The sequence below is a fragment of the Takifugu rubripes genome, chromosome 13 (genome assembly GCF_901000725.2).
Source record: "Takifugu rubripes chromosome 13, fTakRub1.2, whole genome shotgun sequence".
Classification (NCBI taxonomy): domain Eukaryota; kingdom Metazoa; phylum Chordata; class Actinopteri; order Tetraodontiformes; family Tetraodontidae; genus Takifugu; species Takifugu rubripes.
This window is the reverse complement of record NC_042297.1, coordinates 15312409-15334678: the sequence shown is the minus strand read 5'-3', so window position 1 is coordinate 15334678 and position 22270 is coordinate 15312409. Positions and strand designations below refer to the sequence as shown.

The following is a 22270-nucleotide window of genomic DNA, read 5'->3' as shown; positions in this document are numbered from 1 at the left end:
AATCTCCCCATGTAAAACAAATGAAATCAAATAAAATTTTAAAAAAATTCGTTCGGGCACAGTGTGCAGTTTCGTCACAACACGAAAGGCGAGATCTATCTTCATAAAACGGCTGAAAATAATAATTTCTGACCCTGGTGGTGTCTGTGCGTGTGTCTCCGTGTGTGTGAGAGAGGGAGAGAGAGAGAAAAACCTCCGGTGGAAAAATGTGTATTACAGCACTGCGCTGTGGACATGCGCGGAGCTGCAGCGAATATGGCGGCATGTATCTGCTAGATAGTGAGGACGCTTCCATCAAAACAGCCTCTTCAGACGGTTGGTACGGTTCATATCTCATAATTACTCTCACTCCGAACACAAGGTTCGCGCGTGTGTGTGCTCGGAGGAGGCCGGATTGGCTGCGCCTCTGCGCAGACAGCAGTGCGTATTTACAGGGGCGTCCGTGCGGGTGGAGAGATGGTGCGCACCAGCGTTCCAGCAGGAACATGCAAGCGTGCAGATGTGCCTTCGCCGCCTGTTTACCTCCTCCCGCCGCAGCTAACGCAGCGTTTATGTCGGTTCAGTTCTGCTGCAGGACCGCGGCCGCAGCTCTCACGTCAGTTCCGAGCCCTCAGACCGACCAGTCCCGCCCACAAAATGTGACCGTAAAGCAAAAATTCGTTACGTCTTTTTGCATGAAATGTATCCTGAGCTGCTGTAAAGACTCTGCTGGATAGTTAGAGTAGCTGGACGGAGCCGGGCTGCAACTGTGCGTGCACTGGGAGGAGGGGAGGGGTGTTTAGTGATGGAAGTTGCTGGCCTGAAACCGTTTCTTAAGTTCCCATCGTGGAGGTGACGCCCTGCAGCGAGTCACACCCCTCCGGCTCTCAGCAGTAATGTGATCCAGCCTGAGAACACCAGGAGACGCACGGAGTCCTCAGGCTGGCTTCATCTGGACTCACATGTTGTCAGAGGATGAGGAGACATCTTCTGCTTCAGATCAGTTTCTTGATTAAAACATTAACGTGGGACGAATGAGGAAAAGACAAAAATCAAGTAACCCCCCCACCCCAGCAAAACCCTCAATTTATCTTTACATTATATTGAAGGTTAATCACATCAATTTTATTTAATAAGAAATTTGGAATTTATCTCTACAAAAATAGTGTTAGATCATGAAACCTTTATTTTAAGGTTTTACTAGTTTCATATCTTTATTTAATGTATTCTGACAGACACAGACCTGGATTTTAATGTTTGAGTCAATCAAAAATAACCCAATAAAATGATTAGTCTTGAAATAGGATTGTCAAACTTTTTAATCTATAAAATCTTATGAGAAATATCTTCCCCTTCATCAGAATTTTCCCTACATTATATATATATAAAATCCACAGACAAAACATGGCAGATAAATACTTATTCTGCTTTGCAATGAAAAATGAAATTTGATTATTCAGAAATCTACAGCAGCACCTAGTGAAAAAAAATAGTTGTTACTTTCGTAAAGAGTGAAAAGGTGTGTAAGATTTAGTTTTTAGCTTTACTTAATATTATTTTGCTTCCTGAACAGAATATTGTTTCTGTAATTTGGCTTTAGTGTCCAAAGGAATTCAATTGAAAATTAAATTTCAAGTTATTCTTTTAAATTTATATTGCTGACTGGATCCGTCATTTGTTTCCGTTTTCTGTGCAAACCCTGGAAATTTGTCTTTTGAATATTACCTCAGTGCAGTAATTGTCATTTTCCTCTCTAACGTTTTTGGAAATAATACATTTTTAAGAGTTTAAAACAAAGATATCCTCATTAATGTCAGATAAAAGAGGAAAATCATCAAAATGTCACATTGATTTGAGCGTGTTTGGAGTCTGAAATGAATAAATGAGGATCAGAGAAAATGAAAAATGAACAGTTGGCTTTGATTTGTGGCACAAAATTTCACATTTGCTATGGATATTATAGCAAATTGTTTTGGGCTTTGTTGATATTTTAACCATGAATTTCCTTATCCTATCTGCTGTTGGCATCTAAAGTTCTATTTTTTGGTTTAAAAAAAACAAAGAATGTCTGACATTACTTTAAAATTTCAGAAACAACATATAAATATCAGCACGTGTTGAATCTTTAATCTTAATCTTTAAATCTTTAATCTTTAGGGCATGTGTGAGGTCGTTTATCACCTCCTGAGGTGAAATGGAGGCAGTAAAATTGAAGTAGTTCCTGGTCTGCGGGACTTTTCCTCTGAGCCTGTTGAGTGAGGAAGACTCAGGAGGAAGACCTGTGAGCCCGTCTGCAGAGTCGTGCTCCTTTTCATGTAGCCCCCACATCCACATCCTTAATGGCTTTTTATGGCAGCTTGGAATCTTTATGGCTCCTTTTGGCTCAATGGGATTTGCTGCTGATGGGGGAGTGGAGATGGGGGGAGTGGTATCTTCAGATGGAGGGAGAGGAACGCTTCAGATACAAAACAGAATGGGAGACACGGCCCCTTCGGGAGATTTTCCTCATTGTGTTTGGAGTCTGTTCCTAATTTTTGGAAGATTTGGCTCTTTTTGTGTCTTCCCTCAGCTGTCTTCACATGGAGTGGGACTTTGCTCAGGTCTCTGCACACTGGAATCCAGAATTTTTGCCTAAGAGAGTGCGGTAGTAGATTTTAGGGTGTTGATTTGTGCTTAACTGTTGTAGATTATATGAGCGCTGACTCGTCTGAGCAACAAACACTTTGCAGAAATGTGAGGAGTTTGTAAATGGAACCTACCTTTGTTCTGTCATCTGCAATAATGATTAATAATAACTAGAAAGGTAAATTGTGTTTTTAGGTAATTTGACAGTTTAAGTAGTACAAAGTACAAAATCAGCATTTAAAACAGGCCAATAGTCAGAATCTCAAAATATTATGAGTGATTTATCACAGGTTTCTAAACTCCTTGTAGACTAAAGTCTGTTATAAATGAGTAATTCACTAAAACAATGCTGCTGTGCCATGGAAGTAACAGCAGAGATTGCCTAATCGAGCAGGTGTCGGTGGACTTTGTTAGCATGTTCCACTCCAGCAGAGTTGGAATCTGTTACAGGTTGATTCTAAACTGCATTCTCGCTTAAATGTGTCCTTTTATTTGAAGATGTGCTTCCCTTGATTTAATCAGTGTCTCCTCTTCAGTGTCTGCGTAGGTAAAAGCCGCTAAAAGCCCCCGTGTCCTCTGCAAGAGCACTTTCCCCTCAGCATGGGCCGAACACCACACAGAGGTAAGCCCCCCCGCACGACCTTTAAACTGATGTTTTCCCTCATTTAATTAAACTTTTTCTTTTCTGCGCCTCAGATTAATTTCCTTTTTGCCTTGAACTGCTTCAAACCCATGTTTTATGCCGCAGTAATTACAGCCTGCGCTTCAGTCTCCCCCAAACCCTGATGAGCGTTTCAATCATCTTTTGATTCCAGATCAGAAAGAGGAGAAGGAAAGACAGAGCAGCATCTCAGCAGGCTCTGCCCTCGACAAATCCAACGGTTGGTATCTCTGATCTCGCCCCACTTCCCCTCCTTTGTTAGTCTTTTCATAAGCCCCCCGAATGAAATCTTTTTGACTTATTAGCCAGTGAGCCTCAGCGGGTTTTGGGGTTAGTCTTGTATTACTGCATGTAAATAACTGCTGCTGTGTTCCTCCTGGCTTAACAAAAAGAAGATAAATGTTCAGCAGGCTACATAAACCTGAGACTAATGTGACAACTAGTCTACAGTGAGTGAATATATAAGCAGACGAACCTGCTGACAGATTAATAACTGGTCATTTAGGCTCAGTGGTGGCTGCCCCGTTCCTTCCTCTCAGTATTCAGTGTTGCTTTTCTGTTGGAATTGTTGGTAGAACCTTTCAGCTGGGAAGACTACCTGAGAGAGACTTCTTCTATTGCAGCGTCGCCTACGTGCTTCAAACAGGTAGCTTGATCTATATTGTTAAGATCCTGTGTTCATTTTCTTGATGGTTGTTGATCTGTGTGAAGATATTCCGTATTTCTGCTGTATTCCATGCCCTCCCCCTCCCCCCGCAGTCCAGAGTCCCCCCTTCCAATGAATTCAAAGCAGGTATGAAACTTGAAGCCCGCGACCCCCGCAACTCCAACTCTGTCTGCATTGCGACGGTGATGGGCATGATGGGTATTCGCCTGCGCCTGCGTCTGGACGGCAGCGACAACACCAACGACTTCTGGAGACTGATCGACTCGTCCGACATCCAGCCGATAGGGACCTGTGAGAGGAACGGAGACATGCTGCAGCCACCACTGGGTCAGCGCCCCAAACTCTTTGCAGGAGTTTCCACTCCTGACCTGCTTTTCTCCAGGATCACATTTTAAAAACACGAACAAAGAATTTGCTTTTAAATCCAGTTTTTTCACTCAGTGTTATTTTTTAACTCCAGGCTGCTGCCTGCAGTGTTTAATGTGTTGTTTTTACTTACTTTAAGTGATTTCACTTGTTATTTTTGTCATTCTTATGAAAATAATTAGAAACGTAAAGTCTAAGTCAGTCTTCTGCTTGTCTCATCTTTTTATGCACACCTGATCTTCAGCGTCTTCAGTCCCAAATGAACTTTTGTCTCCCACTCGTCTGTGTGCAGGTTTCAGGATGAATGCGTCTTCGTGGCCCATGTTCCTCCTGCGGACCCTGAGTGGGGCAGAGATGGCCCCCGCCTCTGCCTTTAAAAAGGTAATCACACCTAAGTCACGCTGCTAAACCCCTGGATGTCCCTAAAGGCCCAGGCTAATGTCTAATATTAATTGTGGCATTTAAATGTGACCTAAAACTCAAGGGGTTTCTCATGTCTTCATAAAAACTTGAAAGGCTCCCTGTTCTCCATATCTAATAAAGGTTATTATTATTATTGTTGTTGTTTTTGTTGTTGTTGTTGATTTGTAAGCCACATCAGTACTGAGCATACGATAAATCTCGTCATGATTAGGAACCCCCCAGTCCCACTAAAAACTACTTCCAGCCTGGTATGAAGCTGGAGGCTGTGGACAGGAAGAACCCCTACCTTATTTGTCCTGCAACAGTGGGAGAGGTCAGAGGTCAGGAGATCTTCGTCATGTTTGATGGCTGGCGAGGCGCCTTCGACTACTGGTGTCCCTTCGACTCCAGAGACATCTTCCCCGTGGGATGGTGCACTCTGACCAAACACACTTTACAGCCACCGGGAAACTTCTGTAAGTCACTTTTTCTCTCTCATTAGCTTGCTTTTTAATAACTAGTGATAACAGATCAGTCACATTCTGTATCCATAACATTATGAAAATCAATTGGATGAATCTTTATTTTAAAGGTCAACAATAAATATAAATAGCCACAAATTTGCTTGTATATTATTTTCTGTAAATGGAAGAAGTTCATTTTGCAGAAAAGTTCTATGACAAAAACAATAATTGATTATCTCATTGACTGCCTGCCTTTCCCTTGTTTAAAAATCAAATAATTATTTTTTTAATGATCATTAGGCCATTTAAGTAAATCCAGGGGACACATATCCAGTTTACCAGTTCCCAAATGGCTAAAATAAAGCAATTTATTTCTTGTGCCATGAGTTATTTGAAAGCGAATATAGATCAGCAGCAAATATTGGACATGAAATCCGTTTATCAGATTATTTGCCATTTCTTTTCTTTTCTTGTTATTGTTTTGAGTAACAGGCTTTGTCGACCTGTTGTGTTACCACTTCTGACCACTAGAGGGAAGCAGAGCACAAACGGAATCCCTGCAATCCCTAAATCAAAATAACTCGACCGTTTGTTTAGAGTTTGTTGGCCATTTGGATTAGTTTATGAGGTATAATTAGTCCTGCGGATACAAAGCGCTTAAGATATGTAATAAAGCACACTTGTATTTAAAAAGGCAATAGCTTTCTTTCATATTGTGAGAGAATTCTATCTGCTTCAGATTAAACTGCAGAAAATAATTTTCTTTTTCCTATTCATCTGGTAAGCTTTTGTATTTTACATGACATATCTGATAAAAATTTTAAGTGTTTTTTCTTTTAATTTATTGATTAGGCTTTTGCACTGCTCATGAATCATTCTTGAAGTCATCAATTATTAACAGTAATTTTCAGGACTGATGTGACTGGCTATTCACTTTTGTCATTTGTCTTTTTGGTTATGCTTTCATGCCAATGTAGATGGGACAAAGAAATGGAAACACCATGGTCTGCAGTTACTGATCAATTCTTTAAAAAAGCAGAAACACCCTTGAATGCGACATTTCTTCAAAACGCATCAAATTTTATTTTCATCCATTCAACACTCTATTTAAAAATGTCCATTGAGAGGTTTAAGGCTTCTCTAGAGTCCTGCCCCATTTCCATATCATTGACCTATGGATGTTTTCACTGGCCTGTGTTTGTTCTGAACACTATTCATGCCGTCAGTCGTGTCTTTAGAGGCAGCAGCTTCGCTCGAGATCAGAAAATGTCACCTCCTCTGACTGTACATATTTTTCGGACTAATTTACGGTAGTCTTTGCTTTGTTGGAGAACCAAGTCAGTCTGTGTCTCTGTGACCTCCTCTGACCTCCTGCAGAGGCTCTCCTTTCCTCCTGCAGAGTTCCCCAAAGGTCCATCTTCAATATATTTATATGTGTGATTTTATGTAATTCCTGACTGCACTCCCCTATAGAGTGTTTACATGTCAGCTAGCTTAAAACTTTTCTATTGCAATTAAGCCTAAATAACACATTAATATTTATGGTTACAATATATAAAGCCATCTGACCTAATATATTATACAGTTTGTATTGATAAAACAATTATCCAGATTATCATTTGAAAAAAATTATGAAATAGAGTGTTAATTAATTAAATTAAAGGAAATTTAATTCAGACTACTAATTATCAGTCAGGGTGTAATTACCAGCTAATTACTCTGAGCTCTTGCGGAACTACCACTGTGTGATTTTCACATTATTAGAGATTAGCTGCTCAGTTTCTGTAGACATTTGTCACCCTTAAAGGCTGTTTTTTGACTAAAGATGTTTTTTAAAGTTTTGCGACTAAAGAAACTGCATCAGTTTTTTTCATGTCACTCCTCATGTTGGCTGAAATGATCCGGGCTCCATCAGAAAGCGTCTGGCTTTTAACCCAGATTTACAGACGTCTTGGCTACTGTAACGCTTGTGTGTTGTGTGTGTGTGTGTGTGTTTTCTTGGATTTTCCCTCTTTGTTGATGGATTGCAGCAGTCGAGTTAGTGGCCTGCAGCTTGTTTATGTGTACATAAACCAGGCTGATCTGACGAAACACTGGCTTAAACACTGGCCAGCCATGTGACACCTTCATCCGTGTCCTTCACCAGCAGCTAGATTTAATATCTTTTTATCTAATGTTTAATTGTGTCTCTTCATCATTAACACCCAGTTGGAGTTTAGTCAAGTTGTGAGTCTCGACTTGAAAGGAGGTGTTACAAATAAAGTTGGCTTAGCAATTAACTTACTATTAAAGTCTTTATAAAGTATGATTTATAAATATTGACATCACAGATCTTGTTTAGTCCTACATTCAGTGGTTATTGTGTTCAAGTCATATAAAAACTTAATTTATTAATATAATCTAACATCACAGAAGAGGGTTCCTGTAATCATTCTTATTCCGTGGGTTGCTCACAGGTACTAAAAATTTTCACAAACAAGTTACTTTATATATATATTTTTTAAAATAGCTGAAAAAATAATGCAAAAGGAAAATGTGTGCATACCGAAGCAGATTTGCATCACATAAACACATTTTCTGGACAGGATTTTTTGTGCCATAGTAATAAAGAGCCCTCTCTATCCATATTTATATTTTTCTCAACAAAACATTGTAATTGAGAGAAGGCGGAGAATAGAATCCTCCAGACAGCCCCTGCATATTTATAGGTGAACAGTAGAGCTCGGCTGAAGTGTTAATGAGCTGTTAATTAGTTTTATATGTGCAATAAAGGAATGCCAGACACTCTAATTATTTATACATTTGGAATTTCTAATTTAAACTGTCCTGTTTTGACCCAGCTACCTATTTTTACAAGATGCTGTGCCAGGACTTTGTGTTATAATTAACTAACTACATTCACCACGCAAAACTGCATCTTTATTTTAGCATTAAATGAGGTCACTGTAGCATTTTAACTCTAGCATGTTTGCTATTTCATGTCGAAGCATGATGAAGCGTGCGAAAAGAATTAAACCTCTATCTAATTTTCAAAATGTTTTTACAAATGACCAGAATATGCCAGACACTTTACTGTCATTAAAGTAATACTCAACATTTCTATTTTATCAGTGAATTTCCTTTATTTTAAACATCATGAACGCAATTTGCACTTTATACTGCCAATTAATCTCATTCAAAGGAAGCGTATTGGCAATAATAAAGACGGACTGCACATGCTACGATTCTTAAAACCTTAATCTAATATCCTTAGATAGGCTTTTTCTTTCATGAACAACATTGGCTCTGCATGTTGTCCATTCAGAAGCAGATTAAGACATTTCACCCTGAAGGGACTTTTCCCATGCAGGCTTCCTCTGACTGCGGTCCGCATTGTTGCAGAGCCAGGGGTGATATCGGGCCATGTCAAAGTTTCCTGACGCTGGACTCGGCCGTCTTTCATCGGGTACTGTCTGAATGGTTTAGGGTTACACAGAGGTGACGCCTCCCTCTGGGTCCTGAGAGGTTGTGTGTGGAGAGAAAGCTTTGCTTCTGTGTGCACCGACTTCAGGAGTCAGCCCCTTTTTCAATCAAGACACCTCAGATCCATTTTAACCTTTTACCCCCTCCTGCCCTTCTCTCCATCCCCCATCCACTCCTGGAGCTCCACCGTTAACCCCTCTCTCCCGCTCTCCCTCCCCCACAGGCTCACGCTAAAGCAGGTGACCGATGTAGTCTGTCCATATAGCCTACAGATAACATGAATAAAAGGCTCAACTCCCCTCCCCATCCCACCCTCCCTCTCTCCTTTCTCCCCACTTTACCCCTCCTTAGCACTTATGCAAATCCTCCCCCCTAGCCCCCGTAAGCCTCCTCCTCCTCATTCATCGGGAGGGGAAACCGTGCAGGGGCTTCAGCAGCAGTGTGGGCTTTGTTGTGGGCGACTGCCAGGGAGTAAAAAAGACGAAAGCAGCTGATGGGAGACAATTAAGTTGCAGACAAGGAGGCTAAAAATCCAGAAAGTTCAGAAAACAAGGAAGAGAGAAGAGAACCCATCAGGCCAGACTGACTTTCTTAGAGAGAACCAGGAAGCAGCTGCCGACAGTGACAACATTGTTACGGATATATCAGTCCCACTACCACCACTTCCTCCGCCACTGCAGAGAGCCACAGCTCCAGTTCTGGCTGTAGCACCAGCAGATGGTTTACTGGTGAGTCTGCTATTCTTACGGTAAATGAAAGTGTTTGGGAGGAGGTGGGGGGTGTTGTTTTTTTAGGTTGTTCTCTATTGGGTAAAGTTTTAATGGTAGCGTTTTACTCCGTGTTGGTGTTTGTGCCACTTGAAGTGAAACACTACACAAGCTGAAATAGTTTGATAGTTTAAAAATCTGGTAATCTAAGTTACAGAACTGCATTTTTTTTTACGTTACCTTTTTTTGGGGGGGGGTAAAATATTAAAAATGGGAAGTTAGAGTTAAATTTGCTCATACGTGCAGCAGCTTCCTGCTCTGGAGAAAAGATTTAAGATCCTTTTTCGCACATTTTTCTTTGTTTGGCTTGAAGACATTTGGACTTTTCTTGGCTTGCTTTAAGAGAGCGGAGGCTGGCTGAAAGATGTTTGTGTAGTTGACAGTATTCTTTGCATGCGCGTCCATGTGTTTTTGATCACGTGCCTTTTTTTGTGTGGCCCTCATAAATAATTACTTTGCTGCAGGCTCAGTCAAGCAAGATTTTCCACTGCACTGATTTGAAATACTTTTAAGTTTTCAACATTTATGTATACATAGGTATATGTAGTATTTATAGGAGTGTGTAGTTTTTTTTTAAAGTTTCCCTAAGACCGATACTCATTGTGCCTTGTGTGTTAAGTTTATACTCTTACTGTTTAAGTGACTTCCACTTTCAAAAAATTTCTCTCATACACACACCCATACATGCACAAAAGTGCGCTTACACACACCTGAAGCTACACTTTATAACTTTCATACAGCCTTGTGTGTGTGTGTGTGTGTGTGTGTGGTTGAATGGACTGTTTGCTCTAAGGAGGAGGTGCCTTTTGGGGGGAGTTGTAATTAGATGAGAGGCAACTCCAAGCAGGCCCTCCCCCACGTCCCAGACAACAGAGACACACTTCTCAGCGACCTGGTTCTCATGAGTGCATGTGCGTGCACACACATACATACATACACACACACACACACACGTGCACACGATTGCATGTGCACATGTCTCCTCGGGCTGTGGCTTAGGCCAGCAGGTCGGTAAGAACTATAGTCATGATCAGAACCATATGTCTCTGTTTTGCTTGCTAGACATGCTCTACTCAAGTTTGTAATTTTCTTGATTTGCATCTTAACAGTGTAAAAAACTACACATTGTTTAAATACAGTAATAGACACTATATATATATATATATATATATACACACACAGTATATACACAGTATATATATATATATATATATAATAATTATTTTTTTATTTCAATTATTTCAGAATTGTCAGGCCTTTTACTGGTAAAAGAGACTAATATGCCCCTTCCTTGAACAAAAATCTGTTACTTTTATTTAAAGCACATATTTAACTTTTAACTGATAAAAGGGCATCACAGCACTCCATTTGGTATAAAAGCTGATGTATCAGTGATAGTGGAGCTCTTATTCTCCTGGTGAATAACTTCACTCTACCATCTTTAACACTAATTATTAAAGGCAATGAGAGCAGACCTGGATGGCTGGAAGCAAGAAGAGACTTTCTGATTTTTTTTTTTATTAAATAGAAAATCATTCATCAACAAATAGACACATGAACCACAAAGATAGGCCAGGAATGCAGTGGGTGGTACAGATCAGGAGACCAGTGTTTAAGCAGCTAAACCTTTCTAATGATTTAGAAGGGTTGTGATCAGTTGTCTTACAGCTTTTAATTGTGATGATTTTTTAATTGTTTGACTTGGTTGAATCAGACAGTACTGAAAATGAATGCATCTCTTCATCCCCTTAATTGATGTTCTGCGTCAAGTAAAAATGTGTTCTTATGCATTTTATTTTGAATAAAAGTTCATCTAGGCCTCCAGGGTGGTGTTTGCTCATATTGAGAATGTTCTAAGCCGTATTCTGGTTACATTACTGCTATTTCCTCCCATAATCCAAAACCATGCCCATTGTAACAGCCCCTGTGCAGCCCTCTTATTAGGAAAAAGTGGCATTTGTCAAAAACAATGTAAGGATGTGACAGTCATTAAAACAAAACTGTTGGAAAACTGTGTTCCAGAACTGGGATGTTTAAAAACCCTTCCTGGCCACTCCAATGAACATTTCTGGTTCCATCACTGGCTCTGTCATTAAATCCTTGCAAACCAAACTGGCAGGATTTACAAGTCTGACTACATAAAGTTTCCACATATGTCAAAAACCCTGCGATTCTTAAGACACCTTTGAGAAAAATTAAAGTCTTTGGTTAAAACAGATCGCTCATCGTCAGAAAGCATTGAATGAAATGCATTCATAAGCAGCCTGTTTTTTTTGAAGTGTCAGTTAAACATGCAGAGGTGTTCTCCAAAGTAAACGTTATCTTGAAACAGTATACGGGGGAAATGACACTAATCTCCAGGGGGAAAACGGTACGTGTTGCCTTGGTGCCATCACATAACATGAATGGATTAGATTTTCAGTGGGAGATCACAGTCGGCCCCCCTACTCTATTTCCTATGGTGAATTAGAAGCCGCTGATACTGATTGGTGCCCCGCAAACAAACTTTAATCTGCCTTCGTTGAGCTTACAGCTGTGTGAAATAAGTGTGCCACCATGCTAGCTGGTTTGGTCCTCTGAGAATGTGCTTTGTGTGACCATGTCTGAAACCAAATACTGGTCTTTTCTGGAGGCACATTCATGTGCCCTCTAAATAAACAGCTTTCAGGGGCCCCTCAGAGAATACCATAAGGCTTCCACATTCTCTTCATATCGCCTCAGTCAAGTGGCTCTAATGAAAGCCTCGGTCCCCGGAGAGCTTTACGCTCCCTCAGGTTGCTGCTTTCAGTAAGCCATGAGTTTGTATTTAAATATGAGATGTTATCTTTCTCTTTTTTGCCTCTCTTTTATTCACTTTCTTTTTTTGTTTTCTTTCTTTCACATGTTCAATACGATGATTTTGTTATCAAGTCTGATTCAATGCTCCAGACTGAATAGGAGCCCTATTGTGTTGTTTTGCTCTGCTGACATGCCAGCGATTGCCTTTTATTGTATTTCTGTTTGACCACCTGCTAGCTATCCTGAGCTAAAAATAAAAAAATGGAGCATGTTCTTCAGCAGGAGTCGACATGTGCCGCATGCACCAACTGGTTTTAACTTGACATGAACATGGAGCATTATGTTAAGAGTGTTCCACCACCATTTTCATGGAGTATGGGTAATATCTGTCTTAGCTTGCAAACACCAACTTCTCTAAATTTGAAAACACATTCAATATTTTGATATTATATTTGTTTATGCTCATATTATTTAAGATAAAATGTTATTGCTTCACTATAATCAATATTTTAGATGTCATTTGGGAAATCATCTAGTGGACAGGTCGTCTCAAAGATGTGACTTTTGACACATTTGAGTGTTAGGGGCTTTGTACAAAGGACCTGCCACTATAAATGTGCTCTAAATGCAAACCTTATTGACTTTAGTAAGATTTCTCAACAATACGCTTTTATTTTCACCTGCACACGCTTTTACATATGCAAATATGTCATCAAATATTTTTGAATTGTTGCTTTATCCACACAAAACCTTTGGTTTGCAAATGATATGTCATAGTTCCAGTACAAATGTCCTATTTCCTCCATCCACAGTTACCCTCCCTGGTGCTCTCCTTGCTCCTGTGTCTTCCACCTCATCCTCCTTCAGCACACGTCGTTCCTCTGCCAACTCTTCCTCATCCATGCAGACGTCATACCGACTGCCAAACCCCTTACCGCCCCTACCGGTGCGGAAGGGTGTCCGAGGCCGTCGTCCAAAGTCGCAGACTATTGCTCTGTTGAAGGCAGCAGCCGAGGCTGCAGCGGCGGCAGCAGTAAACGGAACCTCACTCAGTCCTGCAAGAACTGCCTTTGAGGGTCAGTTGGCACCAAGACCACACAAGAAGAGAGGGCCCAAGCCCAAAAACAAGGTGAGATGTTACAGCTTTTATGAGCTATCGTTCCAAGATCCAGGAATAGTCCCATTTTTATTAACTGTAATAAGCAGAAATAGGTTTGCGTGTATTGAGGGAACAAGGCTTGATGTGGAGCACAATTAACATATGAGAAGCTGCGGCATCTGCTTCAGGTCACCTTTAATAAATCATTTATTAACTGCATTTGTTATGGAGTTAATGAGAGTGTCTGCTTATTTTTAACTGCAGAAGAAGCCTCGAGTGGTCCAATCCCATGGGGCATCATCAGTTCCAACACCACCACCAGACACCCGATTGAGCACCAGTCACATCTCTACTGAGAACAACCATGGAAACGGCTCAAATGTAGTTTGCACAGGTGTGAATACAGTGAATACACGCATCAACTATGATGATTAACTGTGTTGTTATTCCCATTAGGTTTATTAAAGATTCCCGCTGGTTAATCTTTAAATTTTTGTCTTCCCAGTTTGCGTGTATGTGAACAAGCATGGAGCCTATGGCCCACATCTTGACCGGAAACTGGTCCAGCAGCTTCCTGACCACTTTGGTCCAGCTCCCGTTAATGCAGTCCTCCAGCAGGCGGTTCAGGCCTGTGTGGACTGCACATACCAGCCTTCTGTGCTGCTGTCATTCCTGCAAAGCCAGTCACACACAGGAGGAGAAGTTATCCGAGGTAAAGAAAAGGGTAGCCCCCAAGTCTCCATTAAGGATTTCTCCAAAACTGTTCTTTTAAACTGTCCTTATTAAACCTTTCATAGGAAATCAGTCAAATCAAAAGGTGTTCAGAGACACTCCGTTGGGTCAGAGTAGAGATGAGTGAAATAATAGACAGTCTATGGCATCAGGTGATGTCTGTAATCAGAGATGACAAGTGCATCTAACCTGCTTTGGGATGCTGGGATTGTTTCTCCCTTGGGAATTTAGATTTTGAAAGCTGTGGATGGGGTATGATTTTGTGTGTGTGGGCAAGCTTGGCTTGGGTGGGAGGTGCATTGTGAGATGGGTTGAAAAAATTATGTTTGTGCTTATTAAGGGGAGGGTGCTAACCCTGAGCCATCTGCTACTCTTTCCCTGCCCATCTATGAATGCATTAAACATAAGTGTGTGTTTTCTTGTGCTGTGCAGTGCGATCAGAACATGGCATCCGCTACGTGAAGCTACCCACCGCCTCCAGTACATCCTCTGTGCTACGGTTCTTGGAAAACATGTGCCAGTATCTGGAAAGTGACTGTCTTTTCAGCTCGCAGCCTTTCAGCCCCTTTAACAATAATGTGCGCTTTTACAACAGGACAAAGTCAGGTGGGCAGAATATGTGGAGGAAGTAAAAGCATAAACATAAAGCTTTAATTGAAATTCTATACCATGCACAATAATGCATGTGTGTATATATAACCACACATATAGATGACTTTATAAACATATATATGTGTATATTATTTTTCTCATGAAGCAGAACCACTGTCTCACAATGAAAACGGGGTGTCCAATGACAATTCTACAAAGGATCCTGCTGGTGGCGCCATTCACGCCTCATCAGACTACAGAGCAGCAAAGAAGGAGCGGCCGTATTATCCGGGTCAGACACACACGCCACCACCTCTGCGACGTGTCAGCTCCAACCCCACTGAGCTCGGCCAAGTGTCAGCACATAGACGAGTGGAAGGTAGGGCCACCACTGGCCTCCACGACTAAATCGCTAATTCTAACCTTAAACCTAACCCTAATTCTAACCTTAACTAAAGCAACATTCTTACCTTAATCCTAAAACCTTCAAAAAGAGCTACAAAATGAGACTTGACAGAATGTCCTCATTTTGCAGATGAAATTCACATTCTGATCCTCACTATGTACCTTGTATGAGAACACATGCACACACACACACACACACACCCCGAGTCACTGAATTCTAATATTCTTGTGTGATGTCTGTTGATGCTAGCAACGACCCGTTGCCCATGGACGGGAAACAAAGCCATTGTTTCACTGCTTCTCTGTCCTCTTCCACCTTTATTCCGAGCAGCCAGTTCAACAACTGGCCCCGACCATTTAAAACAAGACAAAGACACTTCGGCGAATGATGCCTCCTCCTGGTCAGTTGATGACGTCATCCGGTTTGTACAGGAGGCTGATCCACAGACACTGGGCCCACACATTGATCTCTTCAGGAAGCATGTAAGTACTATTGGGCATAATGATTACACGTGAACACATGGAAAAGATGCTAAAATCTCTTGTCCAATGTAGAGGAACTGGGTTGGTACTTCAGTGATGGCAAATGTTGATAGATGTGGAATTATGAGCAAGATTTATATCAGATTAACTTTAACGATTCTTTAACAACACCCTCCCTCAGCTCCCTGTCTCCAGCGATTAGCCGCTGATTGAATTGTTCTGAGAGGAAATGCCTGTCGTATTCTCATATTTTGACGTGGCGCGCCCACTTTCTTTCTCCTCAGGAGATTGATGGCAAAGCACTGATGCTGCTGCGCAGTGACATCATCATGAAGTACATGGGACTCAAGCTGGGGCCAGCACTCAAACTCTGTCATCACATTGAGAAACTGAAACAGACCAAACAATAAAGGAGGGAGACGTTCTTCCTCCCCTTCTCCTCGCTGGCAGCCACATCTCTTACTCTCCATTTCATCTCTGGAGTAGATGTTTCCGGAGGGATGCTCTGCAGTTGGCTAGTTCAGGTACTGGTGGCGATCGCCTCGCGATGCAATAAAGTTCGTGAAAGAGTGGTGGTCCCGTCTCTTTCTCGGACATGTGGAAGAGTTTCTTTCAAATGTGTGGAAGGAGCCACCTCGTACCGTACTTGAGGGACCCCTACCTAAGGGTTTTTTTTTCAGCAGAGGGGTTCTTATTAACCCTGGCAGCGTGGGGCTGGTATAAATGTAGGGCAGGGCAGACTCTAAATGTAGAAAACCGGTTTCTGAAGTCTTTTGTGTTTTCTGTGTTAGAGGACATCTAACGTGAGTGGGTTCAGCCTGGGCTCTGACATCCCTACAGGTTTGTACTGTGCTTTGCACCTCGCATATGTTACATACATGTAGGTGTGTTGAGAGGAAATACTGACATTTAAACACAGATAAGCCCCAATGTCAAAGCTGTTTACTTCTTTTGTTCAAGTGCTCCTGGGAGAACAATTCATGAGAAACCCTTTTGTATAAAGTCAGACAAAAAGTTGTTCTTTTTAAATATCATTTTGTACTTCCTCAAAGTGTACCAACCAACCTATAATCAGCGTATTTGTAATCAGATTAATTTCTGCCTGAACTTATCTTTGCGTGGATCATCAATTAACTACCTGCAGGATGATGTTGTGTCCAGGTGATAATTCAGGTCTTAGTATTTATTGGATGGTGGAAATATAGGTTTTTCTGAACATTTCAGAACCGTTTTTGCAGACCAAACTATTTGTGTCCTACCTGCGTTTCACACTGTTGCTCTCCTGTAGTGGTAACAAGTTGATACTTGAATTCATGTTGCTTTAATGTGAACCTCAGGTTTTAGGTCGGGGTTTGTTTTGTTGAAGATGTTTTACATCATTGTTTTGTGTTCGTTATAGAGGGACTGCACGATAACCACCTATGAGTATTTTTTAATGCCTTTGTCATCAACTACTCAGCAGCATTTCACATATGTGTATATATGTTTTTACTGTACGTTCAATAAAAAAGTTTGTTAAATATGTTTAGTATACATTTGCACAATTAAATGTTTATCCACCGACTTTCAACTTTTTCTATTCCAGTGCTAAAATTTTGATTTGGAACAGGCCAAAATGAAGTGATGGATTAGGATTTTGTGTAGAGTTACAGTTCTTTCTTGCTTACATGCCATCGGGGGTCTTTTCCAAGGTGTTTTGGCCGTCGGTTCAGGGTGTACAGCAATAAACTCTTAGTTGGCAGCGGAAGTGAAAATAGATGGGAAAAAATGCAAGATGGAAAAGAAATTAGCACAAATTAACATATCGGTGTTCTTTTAGTTTGGATCAGTTCTAAGTGTGCTTGTTAGTATGTGCCTTTGGGGTCTGAGGTTAAAGGTCAAAGGATCATGGATGTCTTACTTAAAGAAAGTCAAAATGGAGTAATTGTTTAAAGGTCATCTAGGTCACATGCCTGAGCAGAAAATAAGTTATTCACCCTTTTTCAGTGTATTTGACAATGTTTCTGTGATAAAGATGCACACTCTTATATTCACCAGAAGCATAGAATTATTAACGTCAAACACTGTTATGGCTAAATATGGGGTGTCATTTTGCAGATTGTAAATTTGTAATTCTTTTAAACAAAAAATGTGTTTAAAAGTTTTAAAACCAAGCTCTTCTTCTGCTGTGAAGACAATTTACTCTGATTTTTTTTAAGATCAAATATTGCATCAATCATAATTTTCAGTTACGCAGAATGAGTGTGTGATTAGCTGATGGGTGTGACTAGACCCATCTGATGACACGAAGGACAGAACAGGGGAATTGGGCAAACTACCGCCCCCTGCTGGTGATGCATACACATGCGCTCGGTTCAGATGGAGGAAGGAAGTCTCACACATAAAGCTGAAAATTTAAACGCAATCACATTTATTGGCTTTTTTTCTATGCACAGATACTGAGCAGTCTGATGAGCTGGTAAAATGAATTAGATATAGAATGATGACATTTTCACACTTGTTTCATCTCCGCCTGATAAATAAAATACAGAATGTGTTGCACAGCTCCAAAATCTACAAATGCTTGAGAATATTTATGTAAACTTTGAAAAAAAATATTTTTTTTTTGGATTTCACTTCATTTTTTATATAAAAGAAATTTTGAAAGTTTTTTCCATTTAAAAATGTATTTACAATATACAAAAATACAAAAGCAATTTCAAATCTGTTAAATCCTAGCTGGTTTTAAACAGGGAAATTTTTTTTATAATATAGTTACACTGCTTTTTGTTTGCCTCCACACACATCCTGTCTTATTTTATCCCACACTGTACAAAATTGAGAAAAAAATATTCATTGATTATCTTTTGGATTATTCGCATGCCGTATATTAATAAATCTAATGAAAAAAAAAGAGTTATTCTCATTTTTAGGTTTGACAGGGCTAAAACTCATGGCAAATACGTACATCTACTTTCTAATTAAATTGTTATTAGTCAATGCAGCTTTTGTAAGTAAAGAAAACAGTCTTTAAAAACAATTGTATCAATGGAAGGACAGGAAAATCATGAAAAACAAACATGTCTTGTATTCTTTGTCCGCTAATATTTAAACGTTTGTTCCCGCGTAAGATTTTACGAGATACATAATGTATCAGCGTTAAAAAGTCTTTGAAAGTAAACAGTTGGAGTCAATGACAGCAACCAATGTTATGGGATCTGTGGATGTTTCCTCATGATTTTTTTTTTTTACACAATAATCACATTATCCATTTATGCAATTTGAACAAATCCAGAAAACCTTTAAAGTGTTTTCCTCACACCCAGTCTAATGCTCCAGCAATATGATCCAGCACCCCCCCAAAATACATGTTTATATTCTCCATCTGAACAGATTTTCTTTACAGTTCCTTATGATTGTCCAGTGAGTAGATATACAGTACAAGATAAACCCCTGTTGGTGATCACAACTATACAGAACAGAATTAGCCAGACAGTTTGTACAACTATAGAACCCACTATTGAACTTGACATTTGAACATAAAGTACAAATTTTCCTCTTACCATGGGGAGACACCCCTCTGATAAAAAATAATTATATGGTGGTGCCCTTTCTTTTTCTTCTTCATCTTTTTTGTTTGTTTCTATACTTATTGCATGCGATAGCAAACACGACAAATTAAACAATTAACAGGAACAAGTGCGCATCAGCAACATGGGCATGAAAACTGTAATAGTCATTTCACAGCTTTTTACCTTCCTTCTTAACACAGTGTCAGTTTTGCAATTCAGATTCGCTGAGTGGTTATCTATCTATCTATCTATCTATCTATCTATCTATCTATCTATCTATCTATCTATCTATCTATCTATCTATCTATCTATCTGATTTACATTAAAATATGTTTGCTGAGGTATTCACAGAATACAGTGAATGGTTCCAACTGAAGTATGGTCTCTGGGTTTAAGACGTGTTGTGTCTGCTGCGAGAGGCAGTTGACGGTCCAACCTCGCCACCGCTGATAATTAGCTTCCGTCACACACCAAGATGAGAGTTTGCTCTAATCCCGATGCTGGGTAGAAAAAAAAGGCTACAGCAATGCAACCGGCATGAGGTTTGTTTCCGTCTCTTGTGTCCTCTCTTTTAGGTCGTGAGATATGAAGTGTGAATGGTAAGACAAAACGGTGTACACCAGCCACTGGGTTGGTTGAGCTTTCACCTGTCTGATGCTACTGGGTCAGTGCAAATTAAGGAGAGGCAACAAGTAGAGGAGAGCAGTGAACACTGTTGAGTCGTCTGGAATAAACGCGCCAGTGAGACCTGTTCTTCTATGCTACACTCAGATTGATTCCCTATAAAATTTCTTGTTTCATATATTTATGTGTTATATATTCAGTACAAATATACATATGTAATTTAATTATAAGATATATTTTCTTTTCAATGAATATTGTTGAAGAATCATGAAGTGCAAAAGTGAGTTGTTGATTTTTTTTTTTAATTTTAAATTTCTTTCTTTCTTTGTCATTTTTTGGAAAAACTTCCAAATTACCCTCCTCTTAAACTGGGTTCAAGCATTTTCACCCTCCGCACACAACGGAATGCTTAAAACAGCAGAAAAAGACAAACAAAAGCCAAAAAACAAAAGCCCACACACTTCTTATGTCAAGCTGGCACAGTCTGGCCAGTCGCTGGATGACCTAAATCTGTCTGCAGATTTTAGATTTCAAGGATGGACTAAAATAACATGTAATTGTATCTGTTGGAACACGCTGCAGATCTGCCAGCACATACAGGGACCATCACCCTGCTTACAACCTCTGCTAATAGAGAAAGGCCACTGTGCGATTGTCCAAAATTAACCTGTGTCTTTGAAGAGTCAGTCCCATCTAGATGTGAGCCCTTGCTCCTTTTACTTTGTCACTTAAGTCCAAGACAAATTACTAGAGATCAGTGGAAACGTGGTACAAATATCACTACAACCTTTCACAGTGAAATATAACTCATAATTATACAAAAGCCTTGCTAAAATGTCAATGGAAACCAGGATCGGGGGGAGGGTTGTTCCATATAGGGTCATGCAACACTGTGAGCTTAATGTTCTGAGGTGGAAAAATAGGACAGAATCCATTGCTGTTTATTTGTTTTTAAAATAACTGATGTAAAGACAAATGGGATTGGCTCTGATTTTGATTCCAGGTCTGCAGATCAGACGGAGGGTTAAGAAGTTGGTATTGATGAGGTGGTTAACAACTTTTTAACATCTTGTTAAGAATATGGATTATGGAAATGCTAGCCAATGTTTGGACACCAAAATAGTAAGAATAATAGATTTTATAAGAGTTTTAAAATTTCATATGTGAAAGCAGAGGCACACACACACGCACACACCAGATGTCAGAAATATCCACAGTTCTTGGATGTGCTTGTTCGTGCACAAGCAAACTGTCAATACTCATTCGTATTTTTGTTCCCTATCAGAATTTTCGAAACACAAAAAAAGAGACGGTTCAATCAAAACATTTCTTAAATTTTGCTCTTTTAATATTGGGAGTGGGTCTATTCTTATGATGATACAATATTTACTGTAGGTGTAGCTGCAAATTTTCTCCACGATTCAGCCTTTTCACGTCACTCTGTCTGACACCCTTAAGAGGAAACAAAAATTCTCTATATATATGCGTACATATACACACACCTATATGTGTGTGTGTATATATATAGATATATACACGCACACACGTGTGTATATGTACACATATATAGATATATATATATATAGATATATACTCAGCAACAAATTTTGTATGTTTGAATCACACCGTCGGCCGCGAAAACACACCTAATATTAGAAAAGTGATACTTGCAAATATAGCACATATTTAAGATTAGAGGTGATTTTAGGATGACCTGTCATCATGGGGGCTCCCATCTGAGTTCTCTGTTTCCCCCTCAGAAATGGCTTGCATGGGTGCTGTGTAGAGGCGGCTGCGTGTGCTGTAGCGACTGCTGTTGGCTACAGGTGGGATCCTGGAACGTCCCTGTCGCGATGCAGCTGACATAGGCATAGTTTTGGGTGTAAAACTCTCAGAATTGGCTCTAGGAAAAAGGCCTGGTATTTGGATTGGTTCCAGGCCAGACACAGGAGGTTCCTGGAGGGCAGAGAGTGAATCCTCAGACTGTCTAATGGTCCCTTCCTGGACAGAGTCCCCTGGGAGTTTTGGGGTGATCGGGCTCTTCAGAATTTCTGTCGCTGACATACGGTAGCTGGAATCAGACCTGCTACCTTTTTTCAGCAGCAGGAGTTTAAATTCTTCGTTTGAAGTACTGGACTTCTTGGCGCTGCGGTAGATTGGAACAGGAGCTCGTTGTGATCCGGTGGGGACTTGGCTGTTCAAAGGAGGGGCTGGCGGCATAATGACAGCGGGGACAGGTGCCATTGGTGTAGGAGGGCAGAGCCGAGATTTGACATTTAAGTCTCCAGAATCTTTTCGGCCCAGGACCTTTCTCTTTGATCTAGAAAAAGAGGTAGTGGGATGGTAAATGAATGGTTGAAGAGACTTTTTACAAGGTCATGCAATGTCAACACAAACTTTAGCACACCTGTGTATCATGGCAAAGAGGTCCTCAGTTGTTCGACTCTTGTTCGGTGATGTGATAATGATGTCATCATCCACTTTGCCGTCATCCATCAGGGGAGAGAGTGAATTATCACTTGGTGTGGAATCTGCAGGACACAACATTCCTGTCACTCGTCATCTGGATCAGTTCTAAACAAGCATTTAACGTTTACAGCTTAATGTTTACTTG

The 22270-nt window shown here is 40.3% G+C and overlaps 2 protein-coding genes across 8 annotated transcripts in view; one reads left to right on the top strand and one right to left on the bottom strand.

Moving 5' to 3' along the window:
* Nucleotides 1-200: 200 nt before the first annotated feature.
* scml2 (Scm polycomb group protein like 2) lies at nucleotides 201-17044 on the top strand. 5 transcript variants are annotated; one of them, XM_011610205.2, is made up of 14 exons: nucleotides 201-315; nucleotides 3141-3226; nucleotides 3420-3485; nucleotides 3841-3911; nucleotides 4025-4259; nucleotides 4591-4679; nucleotides 4933-5176; nucleotides 12984-13300; nucleotides 13535-13664; nucleotides 13776-13982; nucleotides 14435-14608; nucleotides 14760-14972; nucleotides 15330-15481; nucleotides 15766-17044. In XM_011610205.2, exons 2-14 carry the CDS (start codon nucleotides 3205-3207, stop codon nucleotides 15889-15891), a joined length of 2046 nt encoding a protein of 681 aa, XP_011608507.2. In that variant the 5' UTR covers nucleotides 201-315; nucleotides 3141-3204; the 3' UTR covers nucleotides 15892-17044. The 5 variants fall into 5 exon arrangements, with proteins under 5 accessions (XP_011608507.2, XP_029702086.1, XP_029702084.1 ...); XM_029846226.1 differs by having other exon boundaries at nucleotides 219-319; nucleotides 14763-14972; XM_029846224.1 differs by having other exon boundaries at nucleotides 220-319.
* A 2606-nt stretch (nucleotides 17045-19650) lies between these two features.
* Nucleotides 19651-22270, bottom strand: part of nhsb (Nance-Horan syndrome b (congenital cataracts and dental anomalies)) — a 28452-nt gene continuing 25832 nt past the window's right edge. For all 3 annotated transcript variants that reach the window (XM_029846221.1, XM_029846222.1, XM_029846223.1), the window contains 2 exons: nucleotides 22064-22187; nucleotides 19651-21976 (listed from right to left, as the gene is read on the bottom strand). In XM_029846221.1, the coding sequence (XP_029702081.1) occupies nucleotides 21361-21976; nucleotides 22064-22187 (740 nt within the window). In that variant the 3' untranslated portion in view covers nucleotides 19651-21360. The remainder of the gene's footprint in view (nucleotides 21977-22063; nucleotides 22188-22270) is intronic.